The 27,784-nt window shown below is 40.4% G+C and overlaps 1 protein-coding gene, 1 long non-coding RNA gene and 1 pseudogene across 2 annotated transcripts; 2 read left to right on the top strand and 1 right to left on the bottom strand.

Moving 5' to 3' along the window:
• The first annotated feature begins 730 nt into the window (after positions 1–730).
• slc67a1 (solute carrier family 67 member 1) lies at positions 731–26,691 on the top strand. Its single transcript, XM_028956887.1, has 10 exons — positions 731–983; positions 8,748–8,845; positions 13,326–13,471; positions 13,684–13,816; positions 16,808–16,920; positions 17,054–17,155; positions 17,470–17,570; positions 18,982–19,083; positions 19,298–19,418; positions 26,248–26,691. The coding sequence occupies exons 1-10, from the start codon at positions 795–797 to the stop codon at positions 26,427–26,429; spliced, it is 1,287 nt and encodes a 428-aa protein (XP_028812720.1). The 5' UTR covers positions 731–794; the 3' UTR covers positions 26,430–26,691.
• On the top strand, positions 1,783–1,899 carry LOC114766453 (uncharacterized; annotated as a pseudogene).
• Positions 18,979–22,190, bottom strand: LOC114766227 (uncharacterized). The gene is made up of 3 exons (XR_003742758.1): positions 22,096–22,190; positions 21,157–21,361; positions 18,979–19,440 (listed from the first exon to the last, which is right to left on the bottom strand). It is a non-coding gene; the product is annotated as an uncharacterized LOC114766227 (long non-coding RNA).
• Positions 26,692–27,784: the final 1,093 nt, after the last annotated feature.

Below are 27,784 nucleotides of genomic sequence, written 5' to 3'. Positions count from 1 at the left end.
ATATTCAAATCTTTTTTATTTGTTTTTTTACTTAGCTCATTCCTGGGAGTTTTGGGCCAATGAAGACATAATACAGCTCTTCACGGATACACTGCGATGTATTGAGATGATACAGAGAGCGGTGTTGCTACCCGGTTTGGACTGCTTTGAATCAGGTCGCCACACAAGAATCCACAGATCTGCCTTCTGGATATACTGAAAAGCTTCACTAATGTACATATATGGCCGTTTAACACACAGATTAAGTTTATTTTTTGTTTGTTATATAAGACTCTATTTCACCTGTATCTGTGTGAGCGTTTCATGTGTGTGTGCATCCTTTTCACCTGTTTCTTTGTGAGTGTTTCATATGTGTGTGTGTGTGTGTGTGTGTGTCCTTTTATTCAACTGTAGCTGTATGAATGTTGCATATATGTGTGCATCCTTTTCACCTGTATCTGTGTTAGCGTTTCCTATGTGTGATTTTTCAAAAGTATAAATGCATGCTTGTCAGTTTCATATGTGAATGTGTATGTGTTTCACATGTGTTTGTGTTACAAAAGTCTGAAATATTTCCTAAACTGTCACTCATAGATATCTGCAGTACATATTCATTCTAGTTATTAAATGTTAAAATGCATATGCAAAAAATGCATTGGCATAATGCTCCTTATTTCCTTACGTCTGTTTTTGCCCTATTTGATGCTGCGCTGAAGACGTTTTCTGCACTTTCGCGTTGTGGTGGGTGGTGTACAGAGAACCGGCGCCGCTCCGCCTCAGGGCGAAGTTCAGCAGATAAATACGTCCTGTTCCGGATGCACGCTGTTCCTGTGTCCTTCTACATTTCACGTTTTTCCTTCGCGAGCGACCGGATCTTGTTAGAAATGAAGAAAATGGAGGTGCCGAACAGCGTTCAGGAAGACAAACAGAAAGTGATCTTCGTCACCTATGTGATCGCTGCTTTGGAAATCACCTGGCTCTTCGTACAGTTCTCCATAACGCCTGTAAGTATAGCGACATAGGCAAAGATTGCAAGAAATGGGCAGATTCGAAGTTTGCGCTTCAATAAATTATTAGCGAAACGTGGTAACGTAGACAACGAGGATTTCAGTCCTAAGAACCGCCGTTAGAGAACATTGGCTCCGGTCTGCTTTACACATATGAAGTGTAATACAGCCACATTCACACCACACACTTTGATTTAGAGCATGAATTGTATGACATTCAAACTGCATTGTTGATTAAAACTGGACAAGTTCTAATATGTTCTGACTTCTGTCTGATTGTTATCTCATTCAATGCTAGAACAGCAGACAGCATTTGTTGCACCTTATACCATTTTTAGATTTATACATGTCAACTTGCATCTGGCAAGTTAACGCCACCTCTCAACTACATGAGCGCACATCTCCACAACATTCTGACCCACGTGTAACCCACGTGTAAACCTGCTGTTTATCTAAGTTATTGGTTTATTAAATATGGCACGGTGGGTAGTATTTGTGATTTCGCTTACTTTACCATTTCATGCTGTTGGTGTCCTTGAATTTATTTGTTCCTGGCCCTGCGCATGATATGACTGCCCCCTAGCTACGAGGATGTAGTTGTCTTCTTTGGGAAAGCTGCAAAGCAACAATTGCAGATTAAACAGATACATCGCATTTTGGTTCACTTTTATAGACATTTCCATTTCTATTTCAAACTAGCACATTCTGGATTATTCCAACAAATAATGTTTGTTATGGTACGATCTGGTTGTGCTACGTTGCTTCCTGTCTCTATAATCATATATCTCTATATATCATACTTACCTGGCAGGGGAGATACCGTGGCTGTGCTGACCCCTGCGAATTCCCCAAATGTGGGACTCTCGACTGCATAATTTCTGGTAGTGGGGGACTGTGTTCGCGCTCTTTTTAAAAAATTTTTTTTTTTTATTAAGGGGCAGTGGTGGCCTAGCGGTTAAAGAAGCAGCCCCGCAATCAGAAGGTTGCTGGTTCGAATCCCGATCTGCCAAGGTGCCACTGAGGTGCCACTGAGCAAAGCACAGTTCCCACACACTGCTCCCCGGGCGCCTGTCATGGCTGCCCACTGCTCACTCAGGGTGATTGGTTAAATGCAGAGGACAAATTTCACTGTGTGCATCGTGTGCTGTGCTGCTGTGTATCACATGTGACAATCACTTCACTTTACTTACTTTACTTACTTACTTTAAACAGAGATGGGTAACCTGGTGCTAACATTAATGTGAGGTATTCAAATTTTATTTGTCACATACACAGTCATACACGGTATGATGTGCAGTGAAATGCTTTTTGCAACTGCTGCAGACCACAGTATTGCAAATGTTGCAAGTAAACAATGAACCAATATGCAAATATTGCAAACATAACCAAAAATTACACTTTTATGTCTTTAACATAAAATATGTGTAACTGGTAGGGTGAAGGTGTGCAAATGAGTAACAGACAATGTTTAAAGAAAAGAGAAAAAGAGCCATCATAAAAAAAAATTAAAAAGAAAGCAGTAAGGTAAAAAGCGCAGAGTGATTTTGTGCAAAAGAGTCCGGAGTGTTTGAAGGTGAAAGTGCTGGAGTTCTATGTACTGTTGTTGAGAGCTTGGACAGCTTGCGGGAAGAAGCTCCTCCTCATTCTCTCTGTGTTGGACTTCAGGGAGTGAAAGCGCTTCCCTGATCGCAGCAGAGAGAAGAGTCCATTGTTGGGGTGGGTGAGGTCCTTCACTATCTTCCTAGCCCTGGTGCAGCACCGTTTGCTGTAGGTAGATTGAAGGTCAGGGAGCTTGGTACGGATGATTCGTTCGGCTGATCGAACCACCCTCTGTTAGGGCTCGCCTGTCCTTCATGGTGCTGTTCCCGAACCAGGTTGAGATATTCCCCGTCAGGATGCTCTCTATGGTGCAGGAGTAGAAGTTCCTGAGCACCTTGGAGGGCAGTCTGAAGTCTCTCAGGCGTCTGAGGTGGTAGAGACGCTGCCGGGCCTTTTTCACCACGGTGTTGATGTGACAGGACCATGACAGGTCCTGCGTGATGTTAACACCGAGGTAACGGAAGCTGTCCACTCTCTCCACTGGGCTCCTGTTGATGACAGGGGTCTGGTAGGTCCTCTCCTGCTTTGTACTGAAGTCCACTATTAACTCCTTTGTCTTGCTGACGTTGAGGTGGAGATTCTTCCTCTGGCACCAGTTCACCAGATTTCCAACCTCCTCCAGGTAGGCCGTCTCGTCGTTGTCAGAGATCAGGCCCACCACGACAGTGTCATCAGCAAACTTGATGATGGTGTTGGAGTTTGTAGTGGCTGTACAGTCATGGGTGTACAGGGAGTACAGCAGGGGGCTCAAAACACGGCCCTGGGGGGCTCCAGTGCTGAGGATGATGGAGGTTGAGACATGTTCGCCCATCCTTACTGCCTGTGGTCTCCCGGTTAGGAAGTTGGAGATCCACTGACAGAGAGCTGAGTCCCAGGTGCTCCAGCTTGGTGGTGAGTGTGGAAGGGATTATTGTGTTAAATGCTGAACTGTAGTCAATGAAAAGCATTTTAACATAATTTCCCTTCCGAGTGTCCAGGTGGGTGAGTGCTGTGTGGAGGAGATGTGATATGGCGTCATCTGTGGACCGGTTGGGACTGTAGTGGGTCAAGTGTGGTAATGAAGAAATGATGAAGTCTCTGACCAGCCGTTCAAAGATCTTCATCACTACCTAGGTGAGGGCTACAGGGCGTTGAGGGAGGCAGGATGGGTTTTCTTGGGGACCGGAACAATGATGGACTCCTTGAAGCATGTGGGGATCACCGACTGAGATAGAGAGAGGTTGAATATCTCTGTAAACACAGGTGCTAGCTGGTCCGCGCAGGCTCTGAGGATTCTCCCAGAGATGCCGTCTGGTCCTGCTGCCTTCCTGGTGTTCACTCAATGAAGGCTCTCCTCACGCCATGCTCGGTGATGATGAACGCGTTCTCGGTGCTGGCAGTGTCCTCCTGTCTGCAGCTGTTGGAGCCGCTAGCCGTAGTATCGCTAGCGCATTTAGCTGCAGCCTCGAAGCGAGCATAGAATGCATTTAGCTCGTCTGCCAGAGACATGTCCGCATTCGTCGTACCGGTAGTGGCATTAGGCTGTACTGATTATAATTTGAGATCCAATTTACTGTAACTTAAGCCACCTTCTTTTCACTTTTTCCGAGGTAAAAAGCGGCAAAAGATTTTGTCAACATCATTCTGCTTTTACAACACTGTACACTGCACTAGTTTGGACCCACAAGTGGCATGGTGACGTAGCAACTAGCCATCCCAAACAATGCTGGCATTTTTGGGTTTTTTTTGTTTTTTAGGGGGAGCCCTCGCGAACGTTTTGTCCAGGGGCCCACACGACCCATAATCCGTCCCTGTATTTAGTACATAATGGATTTACTGGGGCAGTGTTGGCATAGCGGGTAAGGAAGCCCTTCACTGTTTAAAATCTAACATTCTGTTGCAATCTGGACATTTCTGGACTGGACCCAGATTTCCTGAATGCCTTGATTGTTATCATCTGTTGGTATTAGTTTAAATTAGTTCTGTCATTTGTTTTTTATATAATGCAGAGGCCTGAGATGTGTGGATGGATTTTTAGCTGCATCACACTTGATTCTTGCAAGGTTATAGAATTTCTTTCTTAATAATAATTCATAAAAAAGAAAAATTAGGAAGAAAAAATACAAAAACCATCAAGTGCTACAACGAAACTGGCACACGAGGACTGACCCAGGAAAGGAAGACCAAGAGTAACCTCTGCATCTGAAGACAAGTTCATCGAAGTCACCAGCCTCATAAATCACAAGTTATCAGCAGCTCAGATCAGAGACCAGATAAACACCACAGAGTTCTAGCAGCAGACGCATCTGTAGAACAACTGGTAAGAGGAGACTTCATGGTCAAATAGCTACCAGAAAACCACTGCTATGGAGAGGCAACAAGCAGAAGAGATTTGTTTGAGCCAAGAAACACAAGGAATGGACATTAGACCTGTGGAAATTTGTGATTTGGTCTGATGAGTCCAAATTTGAGATCATTGGTTCCAACCACCGTGTCTTTGTGTGAGATGCAGAAAAGGTGAACGGATGAATTCCACATGCCTGGTTCCCACTGTGAAGCTTGGAGTAGGAGGTGTTTTGCTGGTGACGCTGTTGGGGATTTATTCAAAATTGAAGGCACACTGACCAGCATGGCTACCACAGCATCCTGCAACGACATGCCATCCAATCCGGTTTGCGTTTAGTTATACGATCATTTATTTTTCAACAGGACAATGACCCCAAACACTCCTCCAGGCTGTGTAAGGGCTATTTGACCAAGAAGGAGAGTGATTGAGTGCTGCGGCAGATGACCTTGCCTCCACAGTCACCGGACCTGAACCCAATCGGTTTGGGGTGAGCTGGACAGCAGAGTGAAGTCAAAGGGGCCAACAAGTGCTAAACACCTCTGGGAACTCCTTCAAGATTGTTGGAAAACCATTTTAGGGGATGACCTCTTGAAGCTCATCGAGAGAATGCCAAGTGTGTGCACAGCAGTGACCAGAGCAAAGGGTGGCTATTTTGAAGAAACTAGAATATAAAACATGTTTTCAGTTATTTCTACCATAATCTACCAATGTAAATGAAAACGCATGAGAAGGGTCTGTCCAAACCTTCGGCCTGTACTGTATATATAATAAAAAGGATTAAGAAATTAACAAAGGCACGTTACCCCAAAGTACGAAGTGTATGATTGTGAGAACACCCTAAGTTTCTGGTGTTAATTTGGTCACATCTCATAGGCTCTGCAATTGGGGCCAGTGCTAGGCTGGGGTCCTTTAAACAATCCCCCTGTCCCCTTTTCTTTTTCCCCTTGAGAAAGAAATTAAGATTTACTACAGTAAGATTTACTACAGTAGCTCTGTTTTTGCACAGATTACCCCACAGTTTCTCCATATGCGCCGTCACCTCTTTTTCTATTTTTCTGCACAGAAAATGGCCAAACCACTGCGTTTTGCTTTGTTCAGCAGCACTACTGATTCTTCCTCTTCTGATTCCACTTCCAAAGTGTTTATATTGCATGTGTAGCATGAGCAGTCAAGTCGCATTTGAGCGTCAGACCGCATGACATTTATTCACCAGTTTCAGATTGATGTTTACCACACAACAAGAAATGATCACGAAAAATCAGACAGTGTTCCTTTATCAATCACTCAAGCACCACTGTCAGCCTGTCTGCTGCATAGAGTTGACTGGAGAACCCAGTAAAATAAATCTTATTCACTCTCCACCCCAGCAGCTCACTAAGAGAAAGTTCATGCTGTGAGATGCATCCTTTTTTATGTCAACACTTTTTTTTTAGATTTGTTAATATTGGCAATAGTGAGATGTTATTGGAGAGTAAATATCGAATTAATTATATATGCTATCCATTTAAGGTAAATGCTATGCTTTTAGTTATAATCTGAGGCCTGACCAAGTGCAATCCAGTTACATGACAAAACAGTTATCCAGAGCCACCTCTGTTGCCACCATGTGCCCCCTTAAAAAAATTTCTCTCAAAGATATTTTTATTGACTTTAAGCTAGAGAAAGAAAACATCAAAAAGATAAAATAAAAATACAATGCACACAATATAAAAAAGGTCTCAACAAGTAAGTCAATTCTGTAAGAGTTACATACAAAGATCGGGTAACATTGCAGTACAGTATTATAGTCATATTTAGTCATATTTGAAGAACAATAATGATAATATCATGTGCAATTCTAAACCCAGCAAACTTTAGTAATAACCCCATCCTCATGCCAGATTGATTAATTAAAAAGAACAAGATGACAACATTGTTTCTGGAACTTTACTGGGTAGTACTAATAGTCGGATTCTGAGACTGAAGGCTTGTAAAATACTCCAGGAAGGGCCCCCACACCGTATTAAATTATTTTTTGGTATCACTAATTGAGTAGCGTATCTTTTTGAGGCTTAGACAGGACATAAGGTCCCTCATCCATTGAGCATGGGCGCGAAGAGCAGCACCTTTCCATCTGAGTAAGACTGCACGTCTGGCTAAAAGGGAAGCAAAAGATGTGTCCGGCATTTTACCGGGTTCAGACATGCATCATCTCTGATGCCAAAAAGTGCAATCAAAGGATTAGGATCTATACGCTGTTTGAGGACAGAAGAAAGGGTTTGAAATATCTCCCATATATTTCAAGGCTAGGACACGACCAATACATGTGAAGCATCCTCACTTCCACATTTATCACAGTAGGGATCCACATTTGGGTGGAATACGCGATAGTTTGACTTTAGACATATGAGCTCATATGAGCACAACTTTAAACTGTAAAAGACAATGACGGGCACATAAAGATGTTGAATTAACCAGTTTAAATATTTGAGTCCCTCAGATAGTGACATGTTAAAATCCTGTTCCCAAGCAGTTTTGATTCTATTAATAGAGGGACACTTCATACCAGCCAGTTTGTCATAAATAAAGGATATTAACCCTTTACGCGTTGGCTGCAAAGTAAGAAATGTATCAGCTGTATTCATAACTGGTGTCTCAGGGAAATTCTGAATTTGAGATTGAAGAAAGTGTCTAATCTGCAGATATCTAAAAAATTTATATGTGGGTCGGATAAAGAGGGTTGAAAGAGATGATTTGATATAATTGGACTCAAAAGAGAGAAACCAGTTAGATCGAAGTGTTTTCTCATCTGAGCCCATACTCTCACAGTATGCCTAAACGACCGGATTATCAATTGACTTGTTTCCGGCTACAGAAAGTGGAGATCCAAGAAGTGCCAAACCAGAAAACTCTTAAGATGAATTAAATTCCAATGAAACCCAGGATGGACAATTATCTTTGTTTTGGCAATAGAACCAGAATGCAGTACAGCGTATATTAGCTGCCCAATAGTAATTCCTAGATTTCTGGAGATGAGCTTTGTTCAAATCCCACTTAGTATCATTGTGTCCCCGAGCAAGACACGTAACCCTAAGTTGCTCCAGGGGGGACTGTCCCTGTAACTACTGATTGTAAGTCGCATCTGATAAATGCTGTAAATATAATAAAATCTCCTTAAAAATAATCAGAAGCACATTTATGGCACTGATTTTTATGGCACCGAATCACAGAACTAAACAACTAAAACGTATATGTCACGTCTCTGGCCGCTGCAGCCCACTACACGTGTTTCCTGTTGAGGCGGGACTATTGCACAAACCAATGCATTTTAAACACGTGGTCAGCTATGGCAAAGAGGCTGTCAGTGACAAACCTGTACCACTTGCCTGATAGGTTCCATGCAAGCATGCACATACATAGGCTTTGCTCGCTGGAATACCAATGTCCTCAGAAAATTATGGAATTCGGCTCTTAGTGCTACGTGTAGAGCTGAACAATACTCAAACAATAATTTTTTTTTTTATCGGAAGAACAACTCTTTTGTAAGAACGTATGTGACGATCACCTACGGTAAAATAGCAGAAACAGTGAACCGCTCACTCAGAGAGACTCACGGCAGCAAAATCAGCTGATTCAAAATGTGATTTTATTAATATGGTTCCAGTTTATATTGCAAGATGGCCCAATTTTATTTTATTGCAGGTCTTCCCAATGTTTGTTTATTGGTTGCATTGTGTTAAATGTGCGGTGGCCCCTACTCTAATAAAGTGCCTAATGCCATTTTTTTTAATTCAATAATAAACGAATGAGGAGATGTGTAAGATATAAATGCTGACTGAATGCTTTGCTCTGAACAGTATTTGGCAAAGAGGCTTGGATTTGACACCCTGTGGTTTGGATATCTTCAGACGACCGTGGGCATCATCCAGTTGCTTGGAGGCCCCATATTTGGCAGGTGAGGACCTGGAGAACTGAGCGCTCTGGCTGTTCAGGCTCAGCCCCTTTTTTTTTTTTTTAGCTGTTCTCAGATCCGGAGTGGGACTAATTTTCAGCCCTGGAGTTTCATTCCTCAGACTGGCCCACTTTAGATCACAGCCTGTTGTTATTACAACCATAAATCAGATGGGACAGGGTGGAAAATGTGAATAAAAAAGAAAAAAGCAAGTAATACATTTTCCTCAAATTGTATTTCATTGCAGACAGTATGAACACAATATAATTCATGTTTTTCTAGTCAACATCATTTGATTTGTGAATTAAATATCCATTCTCGCCATTCAGGTTTGCAACACATTTAAAAAAAAGTTGGGACAGTACAGCATTTACCCCAGTTCTTTGTACTGTCTTTTAACATTTCCCATTCTTCCTGCAAACAACGTTTTAGGTGCGCATCAGTACAGGGTCTTTGTTGACACATTTTTCATTTCAAAATGCGGCAAACATTCTCTATAGGACACAAATCAGGGCTGCAGGCAGGCCAGTCAAGCATCTGCACCCTCTTCTTATGCAGCCATTCCTTTGTTATGCACACAGTATGTGGTTTGGCATTGTTTTGCTGAAATAAGCATGTGTTTCCATGGAAAAGACGTAGTCTTGAAGGCAGCATTTGTTCCTGTAAAACTGAGATATACTTCTCAGCATTGATGGTGCCATCACAGAAGTGAAAATGACTTTTGCCGAAGGCACTGACACAACCCCATACCATGACAATATCACTTATATCACTTATTGATCATCAATATATCACTTATTGATGAATGACTGTTTTTAATGCAATGCGGTCTAAGGGCTCAGATATCACAGTTTAGGCTTGCGCCCTTGGCTTTTGCGCATGGTAATTTCTTCAGATTTCCTGATTATTTTCACTAGGTTATGCACTGTAGAGAGAGGAATACCCAAATCTCTTCATATCTTTCTTTGAGAAACATTTTTCTTCATCATTTCAAAGATCTTCGCACTTGGTGGCAAACTGGTGATCCTCTGCCCATCTTTGCTGCTAAAGGAGTAGGCTTTGATGCTGCTTTTGTACCAAATCATGATTGCAGTTACCTGTTAATATCACCAAATCACATCATTATTTAGTTATTATACCTCATTACTACCCCTGAATTGCAAGCCTGAATGGAAAGAATTGATGTTTATTTACAAATCAAATGATGTTGACCAAAAAAAGCATGAATTATCTTGTGTTCATACTGTCTGATGAAATAAAAGTAATGAAGTAATGAAATAAAACTCAAGGGAAATTTGTTAATTACTGCTTACATTTTCCACCCTGTCCCAACTTTGTCTGTTTTGCGGTTATAAAATTTTGTAACATTCTGTGAGGCCTCTGAAACATTTCCAATTCACTGCAAGTAAGGGTTGGTTCACAATGTAGACTATTTCAACATGAGGCACATATTTACAACACATCCTTTTCAACAAGAAGTGTTCACAGTCTTTATTATATTAATTCTAATAATATTCACTCAATGAGTAATCCAACCTTCCCCATCTGGACGTGTGGGTTCATAGCTGGTACTTGGTGCTGGATCTTGCTTCTGACTCTGAGGAGCTACAAGACAAAGTCATGTGGTGTCACATCATACTATTATTTAAATGATATAATGTTATGTTATATGTCACAACACCACACAATTCACTGTCTTGATATTAATTAACTTGAACATTGGGTTGCAGGCAAATTTCAACAGCTTGTCTTGTCGACCTGTTTCGTTGACCTATGAATTATTTGACGAGGGTGGTAGTAATCTGTTAGGTAACATACTCGCCTATGATCCAGAAGACCCAAATTCAAATCCCACTACCATTGTGTCCCTGAGCAAGACACTTAACCCTAAGTTGCTCCAGGGGGGACTGTCCCTGTAACTACTGATAAGTAAGGATAAGGGCGTCTGATAAAAGCTGTAAATGTATGTAAATGCTAAATAATACAGTCACTAATACAGCCTGGCTGGCTGTTCTACTACTTCAGTGTAGAAGTAAAACTGCAATCACAATGTTAAATGTGAAAATTAAGAATTTATAAATACAAACATAGATAAAGGGTTTTCTCTAAATAAACGAGTTAGTTTTCTTTATCAAAAATGGTAGAGTTTTCAGTAGGTTACCTCTATACCTCTGTTCAGTTTCAATACATAGTTTGCCCACCCCTATCCTAGAACAATGGCCCGCAGGCCATGTTGTCTTTTTAGTCTGGTTCACCAAAGATTGGTACAGAATTGCACAAATCATAATTATGACTGCTTTTATTTGACCTCGTCCTGTAATGCCTGATGCTCCACCTGTGTTAGGCGCAGAACTAAAGAGCTGATGATCTTCCCACAAAACAGACTGGTTTTTACACAAGCTTGTACAGTAAATGAGAAGTCAGGTGATACGTTTCAATTAGCACAAGAAAGATGGGAGAAACTTTGACCATGATATTAATAAATGTATAAACGACCCATTCTTGACATAGCATTTGAACAATATGCAGAGCTTTCGCCGAACAGGGAATTAGAAAAGCTCTGCACTGGCTGGAATATTAGTATTTTTATTTGTAGGCAGTGTAAACAGTACTAGTGCTGCAACAAGGAATCGATTACTAAAAGAGTTGGCAACGAATGTCCTAATGGATTCGTTGTGTCGCGCGACGCGGAGACATTTGATTATTTAAAAAAAAAAAAAAAAAAAAACTTTAGTTGAGCGTAGAGCGGAGTGAACACACTCAGTCTCACTCATGCACAGATGCTAGCAGAGTTTGGCGCCTCATAGACAACGCGGAGCATTTCACACTAAATAAACAGAAATGTGTTAACTGCAAAATATGCAAAAGCGACATGGCATGGCAAGGGTTGGAGCACCACGGCAATGATCAAGCACCTGAAACACAAACATGTTGGAGTGTTTGATGAGGAGGAAGGGAGTTCAACAGCAGGGTAAGTCACTACAGAATCCTACATTGGTTCCGTTTTGAGGTGAGGAACGTAATGTCCCTGGTGCTTGTGTTTACTCGTTATATAGCTTGACGAGTTAGCGTTAGCTCGTTAATAACAGTAGTAAAGCAGGGCTGGTATAGTTACTTTGCACTTTGCATTATAAGACTAAAGACATGTTTTGATTCACTAGCCTTTTTTGGACCATTCATTTTTCAATCTGTTGTCATGTATAGCTACACTGCAAAAAAAGCTTTTCTTACCTAGTAATTTTGTGTCGTTTCCAGTCCAAATATCTGAAAAAAATCTTAAATCAAGATTACTAGACAAGAAAAATGGCATGAAAAAAAATTAAGTGATGCTTAAAACTTCTGTTTGAGATTATATCTCATTAAGATTAGTTTTCTTACCCCATTGGCAGATAATTTTGCTTGTTTTAAACAATCACTTAATTTTGAGATGTTTTATCAGAAAACAAGACATCATTTCTTATGCTATTTCATGTGTCTTGTAAATGTATCTTGATTTAAGATTTTTTAGATATTTGGACTGAAAACAGGACAAAACTACTAAGTTAGAAAAGCATTTTTGAAGTGTTTATTCTGTGCTTTGTCCCATATGGGTTATTATTGACAAATATATTTGTGTTGTACTTTTTAATTTAATTTTAAAGTTATTTTATAGCACTTGGTCATCTTAAGCTGTGTTTAAATATGGTGTATAGATGAATAAGCTTCAAGTGAGCTTGAGAGAGAGAGAGAGAGAGAGAGAGAGAGTAAGTGTGTATCTGTGTCAGTGTGCGAGTTTGTGAGTGTGTGCGTCTGCGAGTGTGTGCATCTGCAGTGTAGTGTAGAGTTCTGACATTCAAACAAATCCTGTTAAATTTCCTGATTTGTATTGTTCTTTATTTTTTTATAAATTATTTGTCATTCTGGCAGCTCAGGTTGCACTTTATTTTAAAAAAAAAAATTATTTGGCAGATGTAAAGCATACATGTGTATGTTTTCTGTGTTAGTCTATTTTTATTTTATTTTATTATTATAGCAGCTCAAGGAGCAACATGTTTGTGTACTTTCTAAAGATTTTAGTTCTGTTTTTGAATAAAGGGTTGGAAATTAATGCTTTTCTTGTTTTTTATCCGATTCTACGGTTAATAAAAAAATCAACAGATTAATCGATTATTAAAATAATCGTTAGTTGCAGCCCTAAACTTTTTGCTTATTGACTAACAAGAGCGAAGCTGCTCTTATATTCTGCCACTACACAATGGAGATGGTGCCTAAGGCCCACCTAAACTAAACTGTGTTTATCCCCATGTACATTGCATCCAGAAAGCATTCACAACAGCACGTTAACGCCGATAACGGCCCGCCACTAATTCTTTTGTTTTTTATCTCTCATATTGTATGTCTAAGGGTAAGGGCAAATATTCATATCTGAAGAATTAGCAAAATATTAAATGCTTCAAACCAATGTTGATGCATTGTTGGTAATAAGAATGTGTGCTGATGGCAGGTTTGCGGATCTGTTTGGAGCACGGGCTGCTCTCTCTCTGTCTTGCCTGGCATCTGTGGTCTACTACAGCCTGCTCGCCCTGGCCAACAGCACCACCATGCTTTTCATCCACAAGTTTCCTGTGGTCTTCATGCACTCACTGCCAGGTAACCTTCAGTCCTCACTGGACATTTTTCATTTTGCACTGGTTAAATGAATTGTAAAGCAATGAAGGTTGAGTCCCCCCAAAATGGTATTCCACCATTTTTATGCTAAATGTAATTAATAAGTGATATGTTTATTCTTCTGTAGTAAAATTGTGTAGATCAGTAATATAGTAATGAGAAAAGTGTGCATGTTGCTGTGCTGCCTTGTGCAGGGACTCAGATGGTGGTCGCTGATCTGACTGAACCAGAAAGGCGGGCAGATGCCCTGGCTAAACTTGGCTTGTGCTTTGGCATTGGGATGATCATGGGCTCGTCTTTAGGTGGCACTCTCAGCACACAATATGGGTAAGCTGCAACTTTTCAACAACATTTATTTTATATATAGCCCATAATCACATACAGTATGTGATATATGTCAGATGCTGTCTCAGTGGGCTTTGACAGGCCCTACAGTTGACACCCCCCATACCCTTCTCCAAACCTGACTCCACAAAAAAAATATAGAAGAGAGGAAAAAGAAAGGAAGAAACCTTGGGAAGGAGTGAGTCAGAGAAGGCCCCTCCTTCCAGGGTAGAGTGAGTCTTCAATTGGTGTCAGTACAGGGTGGGTAATGTTTTACACCTAGATCCTTTACTTCTGTACTTGGTGAGATACCAAGTCTATCCAGCGTTGTGATGTAGTCAGACAGCTTATGTCTGGCTGCATGTGGCCCCAGTATTTTCGGTTTTATCAGGATTTAAAAGTTGGTGAGCAACCACTGTCTAATGTCCTTCAGACTATTCTCTATTCTGCTACAACTGTGTGTTGTCAGCACAGTGGTGGCCTAGTGGTAAGGAACTGGCCCCGTAATCAGAAGGTTCGAATCACATTCCGCCAAGGTGCCACTGAGGTGCCACTGAGCAAAGCACCGTCCTGACACACTGCTCTCAGGGCACCTGTCATGGCTGCCTACTGCTTACTAAGGGTGATGGGTTAAAAGCAGAGGACACATTTTGTTGTGTGCACTGTGTGCTGTGCTGAAGTGTATCACAATGACAATCACTTAACTTTCTGGGGGGCTACAGCAGGAAATATGGTAGATATGCAAAATTTAAAACTAATTAAAAACTTTTCATAGTTTTTTTTTTTTGCTGTTTTAACTCATGAACTGTGACACAAAATGGTCAAATGTAAGCTTTGTTTGACCAGTCCCTGTGCCAAATCTAAAAATGCTGGTTTATTTGTCTAACTAATTTAATTTGTAGAAAATGTGTGTACGTCAAAAACTGTGCTTTTGAGTATGTGTGTGTGTATGGTCATGCCTGTTAAATTTCGTAGGCGTGAGCCACTGGGCAGTGGTTATAGCAGGAAGTTTATATGTGCACACTGGCCGTCTTCAGCTCTGGTGTGTTTATGCATTAACACATCTTGTTTATGCATTTTTTCCTTCACTCATCCCTTTTGAATATTTTTCATAGTGAGACATTTAGCAGTCTGAATATTGGTTAATGCTAAAAGGTGAAGATTTGTGGCCTGCTCTGGCACGAACAGATGTCTTTTGATTTAAGTGACAATTCATCCTTGTCTTTGGGATAGTTATCAGTGAATGATGCAGACTTGAGAGCATGTTTTTTGTACCAGTCAGCATTTTGGACCAGCTGAAGTCCATCAAGTGACCTCTGGTTAAGCCCAACTGTTGCATTGCTTTAGTCCAGAGAAGTCATAATAAAAGCATTGATCAAAATCTCAAAGTGACACTCAGAAAAGTGTCTTGACTCTGGACAGTTGTCCACTGAGTTTTGACCACTGAGCTGATCTGTGTCAGGTGTTGACTTACCTAAGTCAATTTTAAAATACCACCCTGAATGTCCACCCAGTTGTGCAAACGAGACAGGAGGATCACAGGCTGGCTTTCAAATAGTAGAGCTGACCAAGTTTACTGCTTCATGGAAACAGTAGGATAATGCACCCTGACACACTGCAAACTGGTTCAAGAAGTTTGAGGAACATAACAACTGGTGTTCAGTTGCCATTCAAGCACCACCTTACCACAGTAGGATGCCTTTAGAGGACTTTGTAGTGTTAATGTTTTCTTGGAACTATGTTCCCTGTGGAACTATTTGTCTTACAGGGCATAAGTCAATGCAGCTTCATCAGTTTGTTTTGTAAGATGGGAGGTCGCAGAGCCATGACGTTTCTGCACTTTTGTTGTGCATGGAGATTCAACACCTCCATTTTACATGTCTTTGTCGAACGGCATTGCAGCATTTGGTGGCCCTCCCCCGAGCTAAAGGTGTGAGGCGCTGGCCTTTACATACAATATTTACATGTAACTGCAATAATAATCTACTGGGGTTAATAAATTAGAAACTGTTCATCCTCTCTATTATGCCATGCCTCTTTCTGCCAGGTAACATCATGTTAAAGTGGTTTGAATACAGTGCTTTTGTGTGTAGAGAGAGAGTTTTTTGCTCCACTCTCCCTGGTTTTTACAGTTTTAATGGCCCTTTAAGCATTTACATTACATTTACAATTTTTAGCAGATGCCCTTATCCAGAGCGACATACAAACAGTAATTACAATGAGAAGTCTTGGAGTGTCTTGCTCAGGGACACTGTAGTAGTGGGCTTTGAACCTGTGACTGTGCTGGTTCATTGGCAAATGTATTACCCACTAGGCTACTACCATCCTTTGAAGTGCTGCATATGTGCATACTGTTGTTACAGAGTCTTTTCTCTGTCAATATGGTGCAGGTGTTCAAGCACACCACTGCCTTACTAAAGAAACAGGGTTGTACACACTTGTGTTTTGCGAATTAGACATTAATGGCTGTGTGTTTAGTTATTTTGAGGGGGCATAAAATTTTAACTATTATTCAAGCTGTACACTGACTACATTGACTCAAAGTGTTATATCATCAGTGTTGCCCCAAGGAAAGTTAAATATTTACATAAATGTGTAGTGGGCTATCTGTTTCGAGTCCATTTCATTAGCTGCTAGGCCAGCATAGCATATTCATAACATGCAAATTCAAAAAGACAGACCCCCATAAACTATAGCTTGATTTTTTTAGTTGGAAAAATACAGAATTCATTTCTAAGGGATCAAAACCAGGGCTGTTGTGTGATTTCTAGAAGATTCAAGTCTCTCATCTGTAGCAGCTTTAATCAAAATCTGGTTTACATGCATAATATTCATATACTGATAAAAAAAAAATTCTATATCTCACTCTTACTATGTTTACTGACCAAATGAGTAGAGTGGCATCATAACGTTTCTAAATTAATTCTTTAGTTTCTGTATTACAGTTAATAACGGTCAACATATTTGTTTTGTGAATTTCCTTTGTTTCTGAAGGGAACATTTTGCTGCTTGTGTGGCTGCGGTGGGCAGTTTTGTCAGCCTGCTGCTCGTTTTGAAATTCATCCCTCAACACACAAAAACACAGAGCAGTCAGGACCACAACAATGGTGTGTGTGTGTGTGAGTTCTCATCCAACTGAGCACTGCTCCTGTCCTGAAATGCTTTTGTAAACTAACACAATGTATTAGTAAATGCTTTGTGTGTGTGTGTCTGTGTGTGTTGTGTTGTGTTTGTGTGCAGAGAAGCGCTCAATTTTTAATTTGGGAAACATTGCCAGGCTGATGAAATTTCCTGGTGTGATGAAGATCTTCTCTGTGAAATTAGTCTCAGGCCTCCCTTCAGGTGAAGCATTTTTTTTAAATGAGTTCACTCAGATATTTTATAATTTATCATGCTTTTTATACAGCCACCACCACTAATCTGTCCCACAGCCTTATGTGTTTCAAAAAGATCAAGTCTCCCACACACTCACTGATAACAGAGTTACTTAAATGATCAGTGTTTATCCTGTGTATTTCCATGATGACCTTTAAAATGAATACAGTACCTTCAGATGTTCTTTAACCAGTCAATACAGAGCAAAAATTTTACAAAAATACCAAAGTGAATGTGTAAGCACCAAAAAAAGCACTCATCTCTCTTCCCCCTACTCCCAGGTATCTTTCAGGTCATGTTTTCCATCATTGCCATGAACTTCTTCCATTTGGAGGCTGCCCATAATGGCTACCTAATGGCCTACATTGGCGTCGTCCAAATGGTAAGATTAAGGCATCATCTATCCATGCATGAATCAGTGTATAGCCTGGAGCAGTTTAGATCTGTCAGCTTGACTAAATTGTCTATGCTGTCAGTGGAACATTGTGAATTGTTGTCATTGCAATAATCTGAAACCGGTAATCCCTGAATTATTTTATCATGTAGCATGTATTTATTCTCAACTGGAATCCAGTATACTTTGTGTTCTATTAGATTCCATTTGAGATAGTAGTATCTGGGTTTACAGACATTGTGCTGTGCTTAATGCCCCTTTTCTGATCTCAGGTTGAGGTGTAAATGAGACAAAACAACAAGCCATGAACGAAAGGCCAAAGTGTTCCTTTCATCATTGGATACATCAATTGCACCTCCGATATTAATCTGTTCACCAGTTCTTTCTGGGGGGAAATCAGGGATGAAGAGCTGGCATCAGCTGGCATCAATTTTGCATGATGGTGTGGATTAGTAAACATTTATATTTACAGCATTTATCAGATGCCATTATCCAGAGAGACTTACGATCAGTAGTTACAGGGACAACTTGGGGTTAAGTGTCTTGCTCTGGTAACTCTCATTCAGTTACAGATGGTCATGTGATCACAACAGCATGGTGTGTTGTTTATTAGTAGTATCATAACCTACTGTCTCTCCAATTCCAACTGATTCCAGTTAACAAGCACCTGATTTCTCATCAGAACTCATTGTGTAATTTCAGGAAATTTGAGTTTTTGTTAGCAAACTACTGTCATACTGATTCAATGGTGATACTGATATTCAGCTGAGTTTTCCTGGTGAAACATGCAAGTCTGTGGCAGGATACAGGACCAGGTTTACCATGTGGACACAGTAGGGACTCTATGTGAGGCGACAGTCATCAGAGTGATGCAAGAACCATTGCTGCTTCACACACACACACACACACACACACACACACACACATATATGCATGCACAACACTCTTGTGTTTGTGTTTCTTATACGAGTCATGTCATAGATTCTGTTAGAATAGAAGACATGTCATTTTACATTGGGGGTGGATAAAGTGGATGAACAGGGTGGGGAAGGGGGTGCGTAATTTAGGCTACACATTGCAATGTAGTATCTGTATTTTGCAGCTGTACGTTGCAATGCCATTTATTTATCATCATTTAAGGAATAGCCACAAGAAGGAGCTACTAACAACAAATGTATTTCTTAGTGATGAGTGCCTATAGATTGTATATTGCCTCGTTGTTGTCTCCAGAATCTATGATTCTTGGCAGCACAAAGCAAGAGGCTATCTGAAAATCTTTGAATATGTTAACGTTCAGGTCAGAAATATTGTGATATAATAATGTAAACCTGATCTACTGTTATTTTATGACCTATGTCTAGTTCATATAATGATTAATTTAGTTCTGAATGCATGTCAGTTTATTCAGGGTGCTGTAATTGGAAGGCTGACATCAAGGTACTCAGAGAAATCCTTGCTCCTCCTTGCAGTTGCCATGGCCTCCTTCGTGGGTTTGACTCAGGTAAATTTTATAAAAAAAATCTGAATTTGGATTATGTGATTGTTTTTCACACCACACACTGAAAATGGTTCTTCCTGATTTTAATCAGGCAATTACACACGTCAATGGTGAATAAAGTGTTGTTTTCCATTTGCCTCAATGGTTTAGTACACTGTAGGTTTGGTGATTCTTGAGTAAATTTGTCCGTTTTCTTCTGAAACAATTCCTCTCTCAGGCTTTCATGGCCAGTGTCCTACAGTTCTGCATCGTTGTCATACCCATGATGTTCTCCCTCAGCGTCTTCAACGTCATCACAGACAGCATGCTGACCAAGAGCGTCCCGTCTTCAGACACAGGTGAGAGTTGCAGCAGTAAAGCCTAGATTTAAAAGCAGAGGTAGCGGAAGCAAATTTTATGTCAAATTATAACTGATTACCTAGGCGAGGCACAGCAATTGTGAAGGCTTGGTCACCCTTCTGCTTAAGGCATAATGCAGGATAGCATTGCCATTAGATCTCAAAGCTCAAGGTGAACAAGATTAGCTATGCATGCTAAAGACTGTCCATTTAGAGCATTTAAAAAAAAATCTACAAAATTGTAAACTCTTATAAAATGCTGCAGTGTTTCACAATGACAATCACTCCACTTTCATAATACAGAGAACTAAATCCAGAGCACTGTAGTCATTTTGTGTAGCTAAGTTTGAATTTTGGATGACCTGTAGGGGACACAGCAGAGTGATCAAGGCTGATGTACAAAGAGAAGAATGGGAAGAATAAATAACAGTATGGTTTTATATAAAGTGTATATTATATATAGCGTGTGCGGGTCACATGTTATTGCTCATAAGAAAAATATTATTGCACATTTATTTCACATTGTTTTCAAGTATTCATATAAATAAGTGAGTGTTAGGCAGTGAAAATAATGTTATTGAACAGTATACAGTAGGGCTGCACGATTTGGGGGAAAAGACATATTGCGATTATTGAGATCAATATTGCGATATGCGATTGCGATATGATAAAGGACACTTGCTTGTATATCAATAAAAATTCGCAAACTAATAGTGAAATGTTTAATTTCAAAGTGAAACATACAAACTACTTATAACAACCTGAAGTGCCCAGTGCTTTCAAAATACAGTATTCTACAAATATAAAATAATCACAAAAAAATAAAATAATCACAAAAAATTATAAAATCCCGTATTATAGTTCTTACGTTTAACCAAAACTTTGTTTGGAGGCTGACTTGAACACAGGGATGCATAGCTTTGCTAGCTTAGCTAAGGTTAAGATTTGTAAACTGAGGTGAATTTCTTTAGGAAACCTTCAAAGTTTGAAAAAAGTTAACTAAACAGCTAAGAACAGTCTAAATAGTTAATGCCTACGTTTAGCCAAAACGTTGTTTGGAGGCTGACTTGAACACAGGAATGCATAGCTTCGCTAGCTTAGCCTAGCTTAGCTAAGGTTAAGACTTATAAAATGGGATTTTATAATGGCCAAATATATTCAAAACAATTGTCCCGCTTTACCTATGAAATGTAATCCCCCGGGATCTGGTTTGGAGCGTACAGCGGTTTGTACAGCCCCAAGCAGCACAAGAGTGAGGCATTTTTTGCACTTCTCTCCATAGACATGTATATGCTTCACGCCACTGCAGAGCATCTCGCAATATGGTGTTGATGTTGACGTACGATGCAGCTCGTCATGCGCCGTCTACCCATATGTCTCCGAATCGAAAGTCATGTGACCAAACACGTCACATCCGACTGAGATGTGAGATGTGAGACTTCAGTCAGCTCGCCAACTTTGAGAGAATGAGAATGGATCGGCAACATATCCGATCCAATCCATGTACTAATCATTTAAATCGCATCTTTTTGCATTCATGTAATCGCACAGACTGACATCGCGATTACGATTGTGATTAGATTAATCGTGCAGCACTAGTATACAGTATTCAATTTTAATATTGATATTGCACAGCTGTTGAAAGGAAGTCTGTGGGTTTGTGGGGTTCAACTGTGTGGTCAGTGCATGTAAAGTGGTTATGGGTTTTGGGGGGAAAAAAAATTTAGTCGGTTTGCACCTTTAGAGTCTTCCTGAGGGCAACAGGCCAAACAGATGAAAGCCAGGGTGGGAGCTGTTCTTGGTGATGTTTTTTGCTCTGCTGAGGCCACGGGAGGTGTAGATGTCTTTCAGGGAGGAGAGAAGGTGGCCAATGATCTTTTGTGCTGCCTTTATTACTTTCTGAAGCTTATCCCTGTCTGCCATGGTGCAGCTGCCGTGCCAAACTGTAATACAGTACGTCAGAAATAAGCACAACTTATTTCACATACAAGGGTGACTTCTACAGACAGAGACATGGCTGTGCCATGGGCTCTCCAGTATCATCTATTGTTTCCAACCTGTACATGGAAGAAGTGGAGGAGAAAGCACTCAACTCCTTCCCATGGTTCAGGTATGTGGATGACACCTGGGTGAAGATCAAGAGCCAGGAGGTACAGGCCTTCACAGATCACATTAACTCAGTGGACAAACATACAATTCACCAGGGAGGACTCCAATAATAACCAGCTGGCTTTCCTGGACTGTGTGGTTATTGTTGAGACTGATAGAAAGCTGGACAGAGGTTTACAGAAACTGACCAGTATCTACTGTTTGACTCACATCACCCACTACAACACAAACTAGGAGTAATCAGGACTATGCTGCCCTCGCTCTGGGTTTTCTAGTCTCCACCAGCTAGACAGCGAGATAACGATGCTCCAATAAACAGACTTGTATTTGCTTTTCTGTGCTGATTTATTGAAGAATGGCCTCTGACCATTGCCTTCTCTATGACCATCGTAAAACTGAAAAAATACAAATGTGACGATCAGCTAAATAACATAGCAAATTAGCTCGTTCCATGCGCACAGCAAACTAACACAAAATACACATTTCTAACGCTACTAATATACAAATAATTATATTGTTACCACACACACAAAAAGAAAGTGCTTATCTCGTCATAACCAATACTTACAGACAAATCTTGTCCAAAGCAACAACATTCTTGCTCAATACGGGAATGCTTCGGCACTATGTTCCGCCATCTGGATTCTTATTCTCCCGTTTTCAGAGTAACCAAAAATAATATTACGAGACAGCCACTAGAGGGAGCTATAGGCCAACTTACTGCCTGCACAAGGCAGAATAAGGACTCTGTACCATAGAGCAGAGAACATTCCCACCACCACAGAAGCCAGACATAGGGAAGACCAAGTGGGCATTTAACAAGGCAGGATTCACCTTCAAGAAAATGCCATAGGCCAACCTGGTTCTCAGGGCCAACAGAAGAACCTGGTCATTCCACACATGCAGGCTCTGAGAAGTGCACTTATGATGAATCATGATGAAGTGCTTTGAGAGGCTGGTCATGAAACACATGAAGACCCTGCTGCCCTCCACCCTGGACCCACTGCAATCTGAACCACTCCACGGATGATGCCATCGCCACCACACTGCATCTGACCCTCACCCCCCTGGACAATAAGGACACATATGCACAAATGCTGTTCATAGACTTCAGTTCAGCATTCAACACCATAATTCCTCAGCACCTAATTGAGAAGCTTAGCCTGCTGGGCCTGAACACCTCCCTCTGCAACTGGATCTTGGACTTCCTGACTGATCTAGAGGAGCGCTGGAGCTCCTCAGGGCTGTGTGCTCAGTCCAATGCTGCTCATTCACTAAGGTAACATATGCTAATAGACAATTAATGTGGCCCAAAGTGCGAGAGCAAGTCAACTGGCCTCACAGCTCTTCCTTCGCTCAGCAGCTGGACTTGTGATGGCTGGGTGATAATAGGTGATGTATGTCTTGACAATGCTCACAAGACAACAGTAAGTGCATTCAGAACTCACATCCTCCAGAATGGACGTCCATCACACTTCACTCCTTGTCATAACAGCATCAGCATGAAAGAAAAACTGAGGTATGGCAGGGAGCAGAAGTATGTCCACTCTGCCTACAAGTCAAGGTCAAAGCTAGCTGAGGAACAGCTAGGGCTAACAATCTTTCAAAGAACCAACTATGACAACAAGAGTGCCATGTGTTTCGAAGATTAACTGTTTCTAAACATCATGGAAAAAGGTCCATCAGGATGAAGAAAATAACTGGGTATCTCCTTCGCAATTCAAGTCTCCTCGGCCTGCACTTCCTAACAACAAGGATCAAGCTTTGACACTCCTCAGCTCTCTGAGATACACATTGAGCAAAAACGCTGAGAAGAATCAGCAGTTTTCTTCCTTCATGGGAAAGCTATTCAAGAACAAGCATGCAGAGAAAGCACTGCCCATCCTAGAAAGTCAAGAATGCCTGTACCTGCCCACCTTCGAGGTGTACCATGACAGACGCCATCCACTGACCAGTGGCATTACATTCCTTCTGAGCAGAACCCAGCTTACTTAGCCACCAGATCTGTGGAAGCATCACAACTTGGAGACACCATCTGGTTTAAAGGACCTGACTTTCTCCAAGTCTCCAAAGCTGGAGATGTGAGTACTTTGAGCTGATAGATCCTGAAAAGGATGTGGAAGTAAGACCACAAGTAACTGCTCTTGTTACCCACCTTGTTACTTTCATCTGAGAGGTTTCAACGCTTCAACACATTGTGCAACTCTCAGCAGGGACTTCAGTCATGTTACAAAGCTGCTTGTGGAACATCTTCACATGGAGGTGAGGCACCAAGGTCGCAGATCACAGAAGGAGCCATCAGAGCATCTGGGCTGTGGATTGTCCGTAGCAAGAGACTGATTAGTCATTCATCAATGCGTGACCTGCCGCAAACTGAGAGGGAAGTAGTGGGAATGCCATACGTGAACGCTTGTGCAATTTCCTTTCAGTTCAGGCAGATTTTGTTTCCTTTTTTACTCAGAAACAGGGCAGGATTTCCAGTGAAGTGAGGTAAAATACTTGGGTTAAATATTTTCTTGAGTAAAATTACCAGTTTCTAAAACAACTTTACAAATTACTCACAAAATTTTACACTTTACAAGCTCTGTTGCACTACATTGTTTACATTGTTTACGTGGTTTGCACTCTCCGCCATGTGCCCTTACTTGTATATTGTGTTTTTAAATCTTATATATTATGCTTATTTTGTTGTATTTAATGTTACTGTTTATATTTAATGTTGTATGCACCATGGGTCTGAGAGTAATGCAATTTCAATTCTTTGTATATCCTGTACATGTGGCAGAATTGACAATAAAGTTGACTTTTACTTTGACATTGACTAACATGAGTAATTAGTTTCTTTCCACCTCTGGTTTCATGTTAAGATAACAGATAAAACAAAGGCTTTTGGGTGGCAAAAATAAGCTAGTGAGCCACTTCCATAGCCATCTAAGACTGTTGAATTATCAAATGCAGAACTTTGGGAACTATTTTCTAAATATTGAATTTATATGAATTTTGAGTATAATGAGAACTGAATGGAACCCAGAGTCACTCATGAGCTAAGAGTTGACACTGATAAGGAATCCTGACCAAAGATTAATATGGAAGCTTCTGTCGACAAGTCAACTGCAGTGTCGCAAATGTCCTTTGTCATGCACTCCCACCACACATGGCATTTCTCTCACTGAGAAAAGCAATAAAGACATCTTATCTTGTCTTGTCTCTGGGTTGTTTTTTGGAGACCCTTGGTGTTCCATGAACAGAGTTTAATAAAGCTCATGACAGAGAAACTACTCATCAATACATCCATATTATAGAGGGCAAGGGAAGCGGGAAGCAACCCACCGATTTCAGTGAAAAACACGGGTCTCCAACTGAGCAATGAAAATAAAATAAATACATAACAACCAAAGCAAAAACAGACCAAGGGTCCTTCTCCAAAGAAGTGGGGATCAATCAGAATATCTAAAGTTTAAGTTTATTGTAAGTAGTGGTGGGCCGTTATCGGCGTTAACGTGAGACTCTTATCGGCGATAAAAAAACATATCGCCATTAATCTATTCACAAAGTTGGGTTGGGAGCTGGGTCTATACTACGCAAGCTATTGTGCTGGAGTTAAATGGTTACACTAGATTTATAAGTATATTTCTTCTTTCTTGTGTCTTTTAGTTTCTTATTTCCTAAAGACTTTTATTTCAGGTCTCTTTGACACATGGCGAGAGGTGCGTGGGGTTTGTGTGCCAAAAGTTATTTCTTTCATTTTAATTTATGTACATATTAGGAATATTTTGCATGTGTGTTATTTTGTGAATGTTTTTTTATGTTCTTTTAATACTGTATATTGTAGAGAGAGGTGCAGAAAGACGCGATTTGTGAAGCAATGTTCTGACGCGACCTTGCTTTTTGTACAGGAATGCAGTATTGTAAATTGTGAATGCTTTATGTTAATGTTCAGTTCTCTTGGACACATGGCGTGAGTAGAGAGGTGCAGAAAGACTCGATGTTCTGACGCGACCTTGCTTTTTGTACAGAATACACTTTGCACAGAAATTCTCTTCGGTGTCAGCTCATCATTTGTGGTTCAAGAAACAAAATCAAAAAGTTACACAACGCAGAAGAAGAACCGCTACACTATGATTACTTGCACCTTGATATTTTAGCGCGGATGTATACCTAGCCGAATTGCACTGTAGGGTGCGTGAACGAGTCTTTGAACTGTGAAATTACCACATCAAACGTGATGTGGTAACATGGATGCAGCTATTTAACTGAATAAACAGTTGGTAAACACAAGTACATCTTATTGAACATAATTTATTTTCATCACCAATTATCATAGTAGAACAACTTTCTCAAGCAGTTTGTGAAGCATTTTGGAAACAGGAGATGAGCCCCTGGTCTAATGCGCCACCTGGCTTGAGAAACCCATTCTCAAAGACTTACTTTTAGTCATTATTTGGGTAGCACACATATTCTGAATGCCTTTGGCAGAATTCAAATGAGCCATTTTAATCTAGATTAATGTAGATTAATCTAGAATCTAGATTGATCTAGATAATTTTTTCTTACTCTAGATTAATTCCAAGATTACAGTGAGATTAATCTAGATTAAGAAAATGAATCTATGCCCACCTCTAATTCTAAGCATATCTAAGTTTACGGTGTACTAAAGCAGGTTCAGGTCATGGTGCTTGTAGGATTTGTGTGTGAGTTTGTGTTTATCCCTGTGTTCCAGGTACAATGATGGGCCTGTGTGCTTCAGTGCAGTCCTTCATGCGCACTGTCGGCCCCACAATCGGTGGCTTCCTGTATGAAAACTACGGTGTGCCATCGTTCGGATTCATTCAGTTTATGGTCAACGCTGCTGTCTTCACTTTCCTTTTCCTGGGAAGGAGAGCTGAGGAGCACAGAGACTAACTGCCATTACAGTGTCTCCTGGACTGACATATCCATCCATCCAATATTATAATTTGTGTAATCATATGGATGCTATTTTAATACATTTTTATGGGTTTAATTTTGAGTGAGATGTTATAACCTACCTCCTACAGCTTGTCTCTGACTATGATCATTTGCACATGTAGGATAATGTAATTTAATACTGATTTATACTTATTGTGCAAAAAACTCTTACTTTAGTCTTTTATGAATGAAATGGACCTCGTTCAGTGATCTATGAATAAAATTAATTATGTTGAAAGTAAAAAGGTGCTTGAATGTGAGTTTATTCAGACTTGTACATCACACACATATTATATATATGCCAGTCTCCGTTTTTTGGGCTCTGACCAGGGTCTGTTGGACTGTTCTTATATTAGCCTAGGATGCTCCACGCAGCTTTGTTGTATGCCTCTTGTTGTGCTAAAGGAAGGCCACAAGGGCGGCTATTAATGGGTTGTGTGAACAGCTGCGAATCACCATTAGTAAAGGTAAGTGCAGTTTTGTTTATGTAATTATTCTAGATGGATTGCAGCGTATAAGTAGTTATACATGGCTAAATTTATGTGAATGATTTTTCACTATTTTTGCTCTGCTTGCCATGGTGTGTTTGTGAGTTTTCGAAATTTAGCAGTATGGTTTGTTGTATTTTTTTTCTTGCATAACAGTGTAAATTCTTAGTTATAATTCATGTTGATGGTAAGAAAAAAAGAACAACATTAAATGTTTAAACAGTGTTTGCATATTCGATAAGTGTTATGTAGTAACAATATTTACATAATTAAGATTTTGCCTCCAATTTCCTTCTCCTCTCTTATAAGTATGCCCTGTACATTTTTTTTGGGTGAGCCGTTTCACTTCAGTGCTGTAAGTACATAGATGTGATTTGCAATGCTCTAAAATGTTACATATTCTTACATAAGGTTACATGTAAGAATTATCTGTAATACATTGTGTTTTCGTCTTCTTTTGACATGCCAAAGATAAGGAGATGATGATGCCTCACCTTGAAGACTGGTCTGGAAAATTATGTGATACACTGCAACACAGCACACGGTGCGCTCAACAAAATGTGTCCTCTCCTTTTAACCTATCACCTTGGTGAGCAGTGGGCAGCCATGACAGATCCCTCTTCAAGGGGTCTCCGATCTCAAGTGAATCTATTCTATTTTGTTGTCCCTAACTGGTGGAACAACTTGCCCTGTTCCATAACTGTACATTTAAACATATTTGTCCTTTTGGTTTCGTCCATAACATGGACACTTGTACATGTGCGTGGTTGTGGAGAAGAAGAGGCGTGAGCTGAATTCCTACATGTACCAGCACTGCATAAA

Source organism: Denticeps clupeoides, chromosome 16, assembly GCF_900700375.1.
Source record: "Denticeps clupeoides chromosome 16, fDenClu1.1, whole genome shotgun sequence".
NCBI classification, from domain to species: Eukaryota; Metazoa; Chordata; class Actinopteri; order Clupeiformes; family Denticipitidae; genus Denticeps; species Denticeps clupeoides.
The sequence above is the reverse complement of the archived record's forward strand: the minus strand, read 5'-3'. Positions and strand labels throughout refer to the sequence as shown.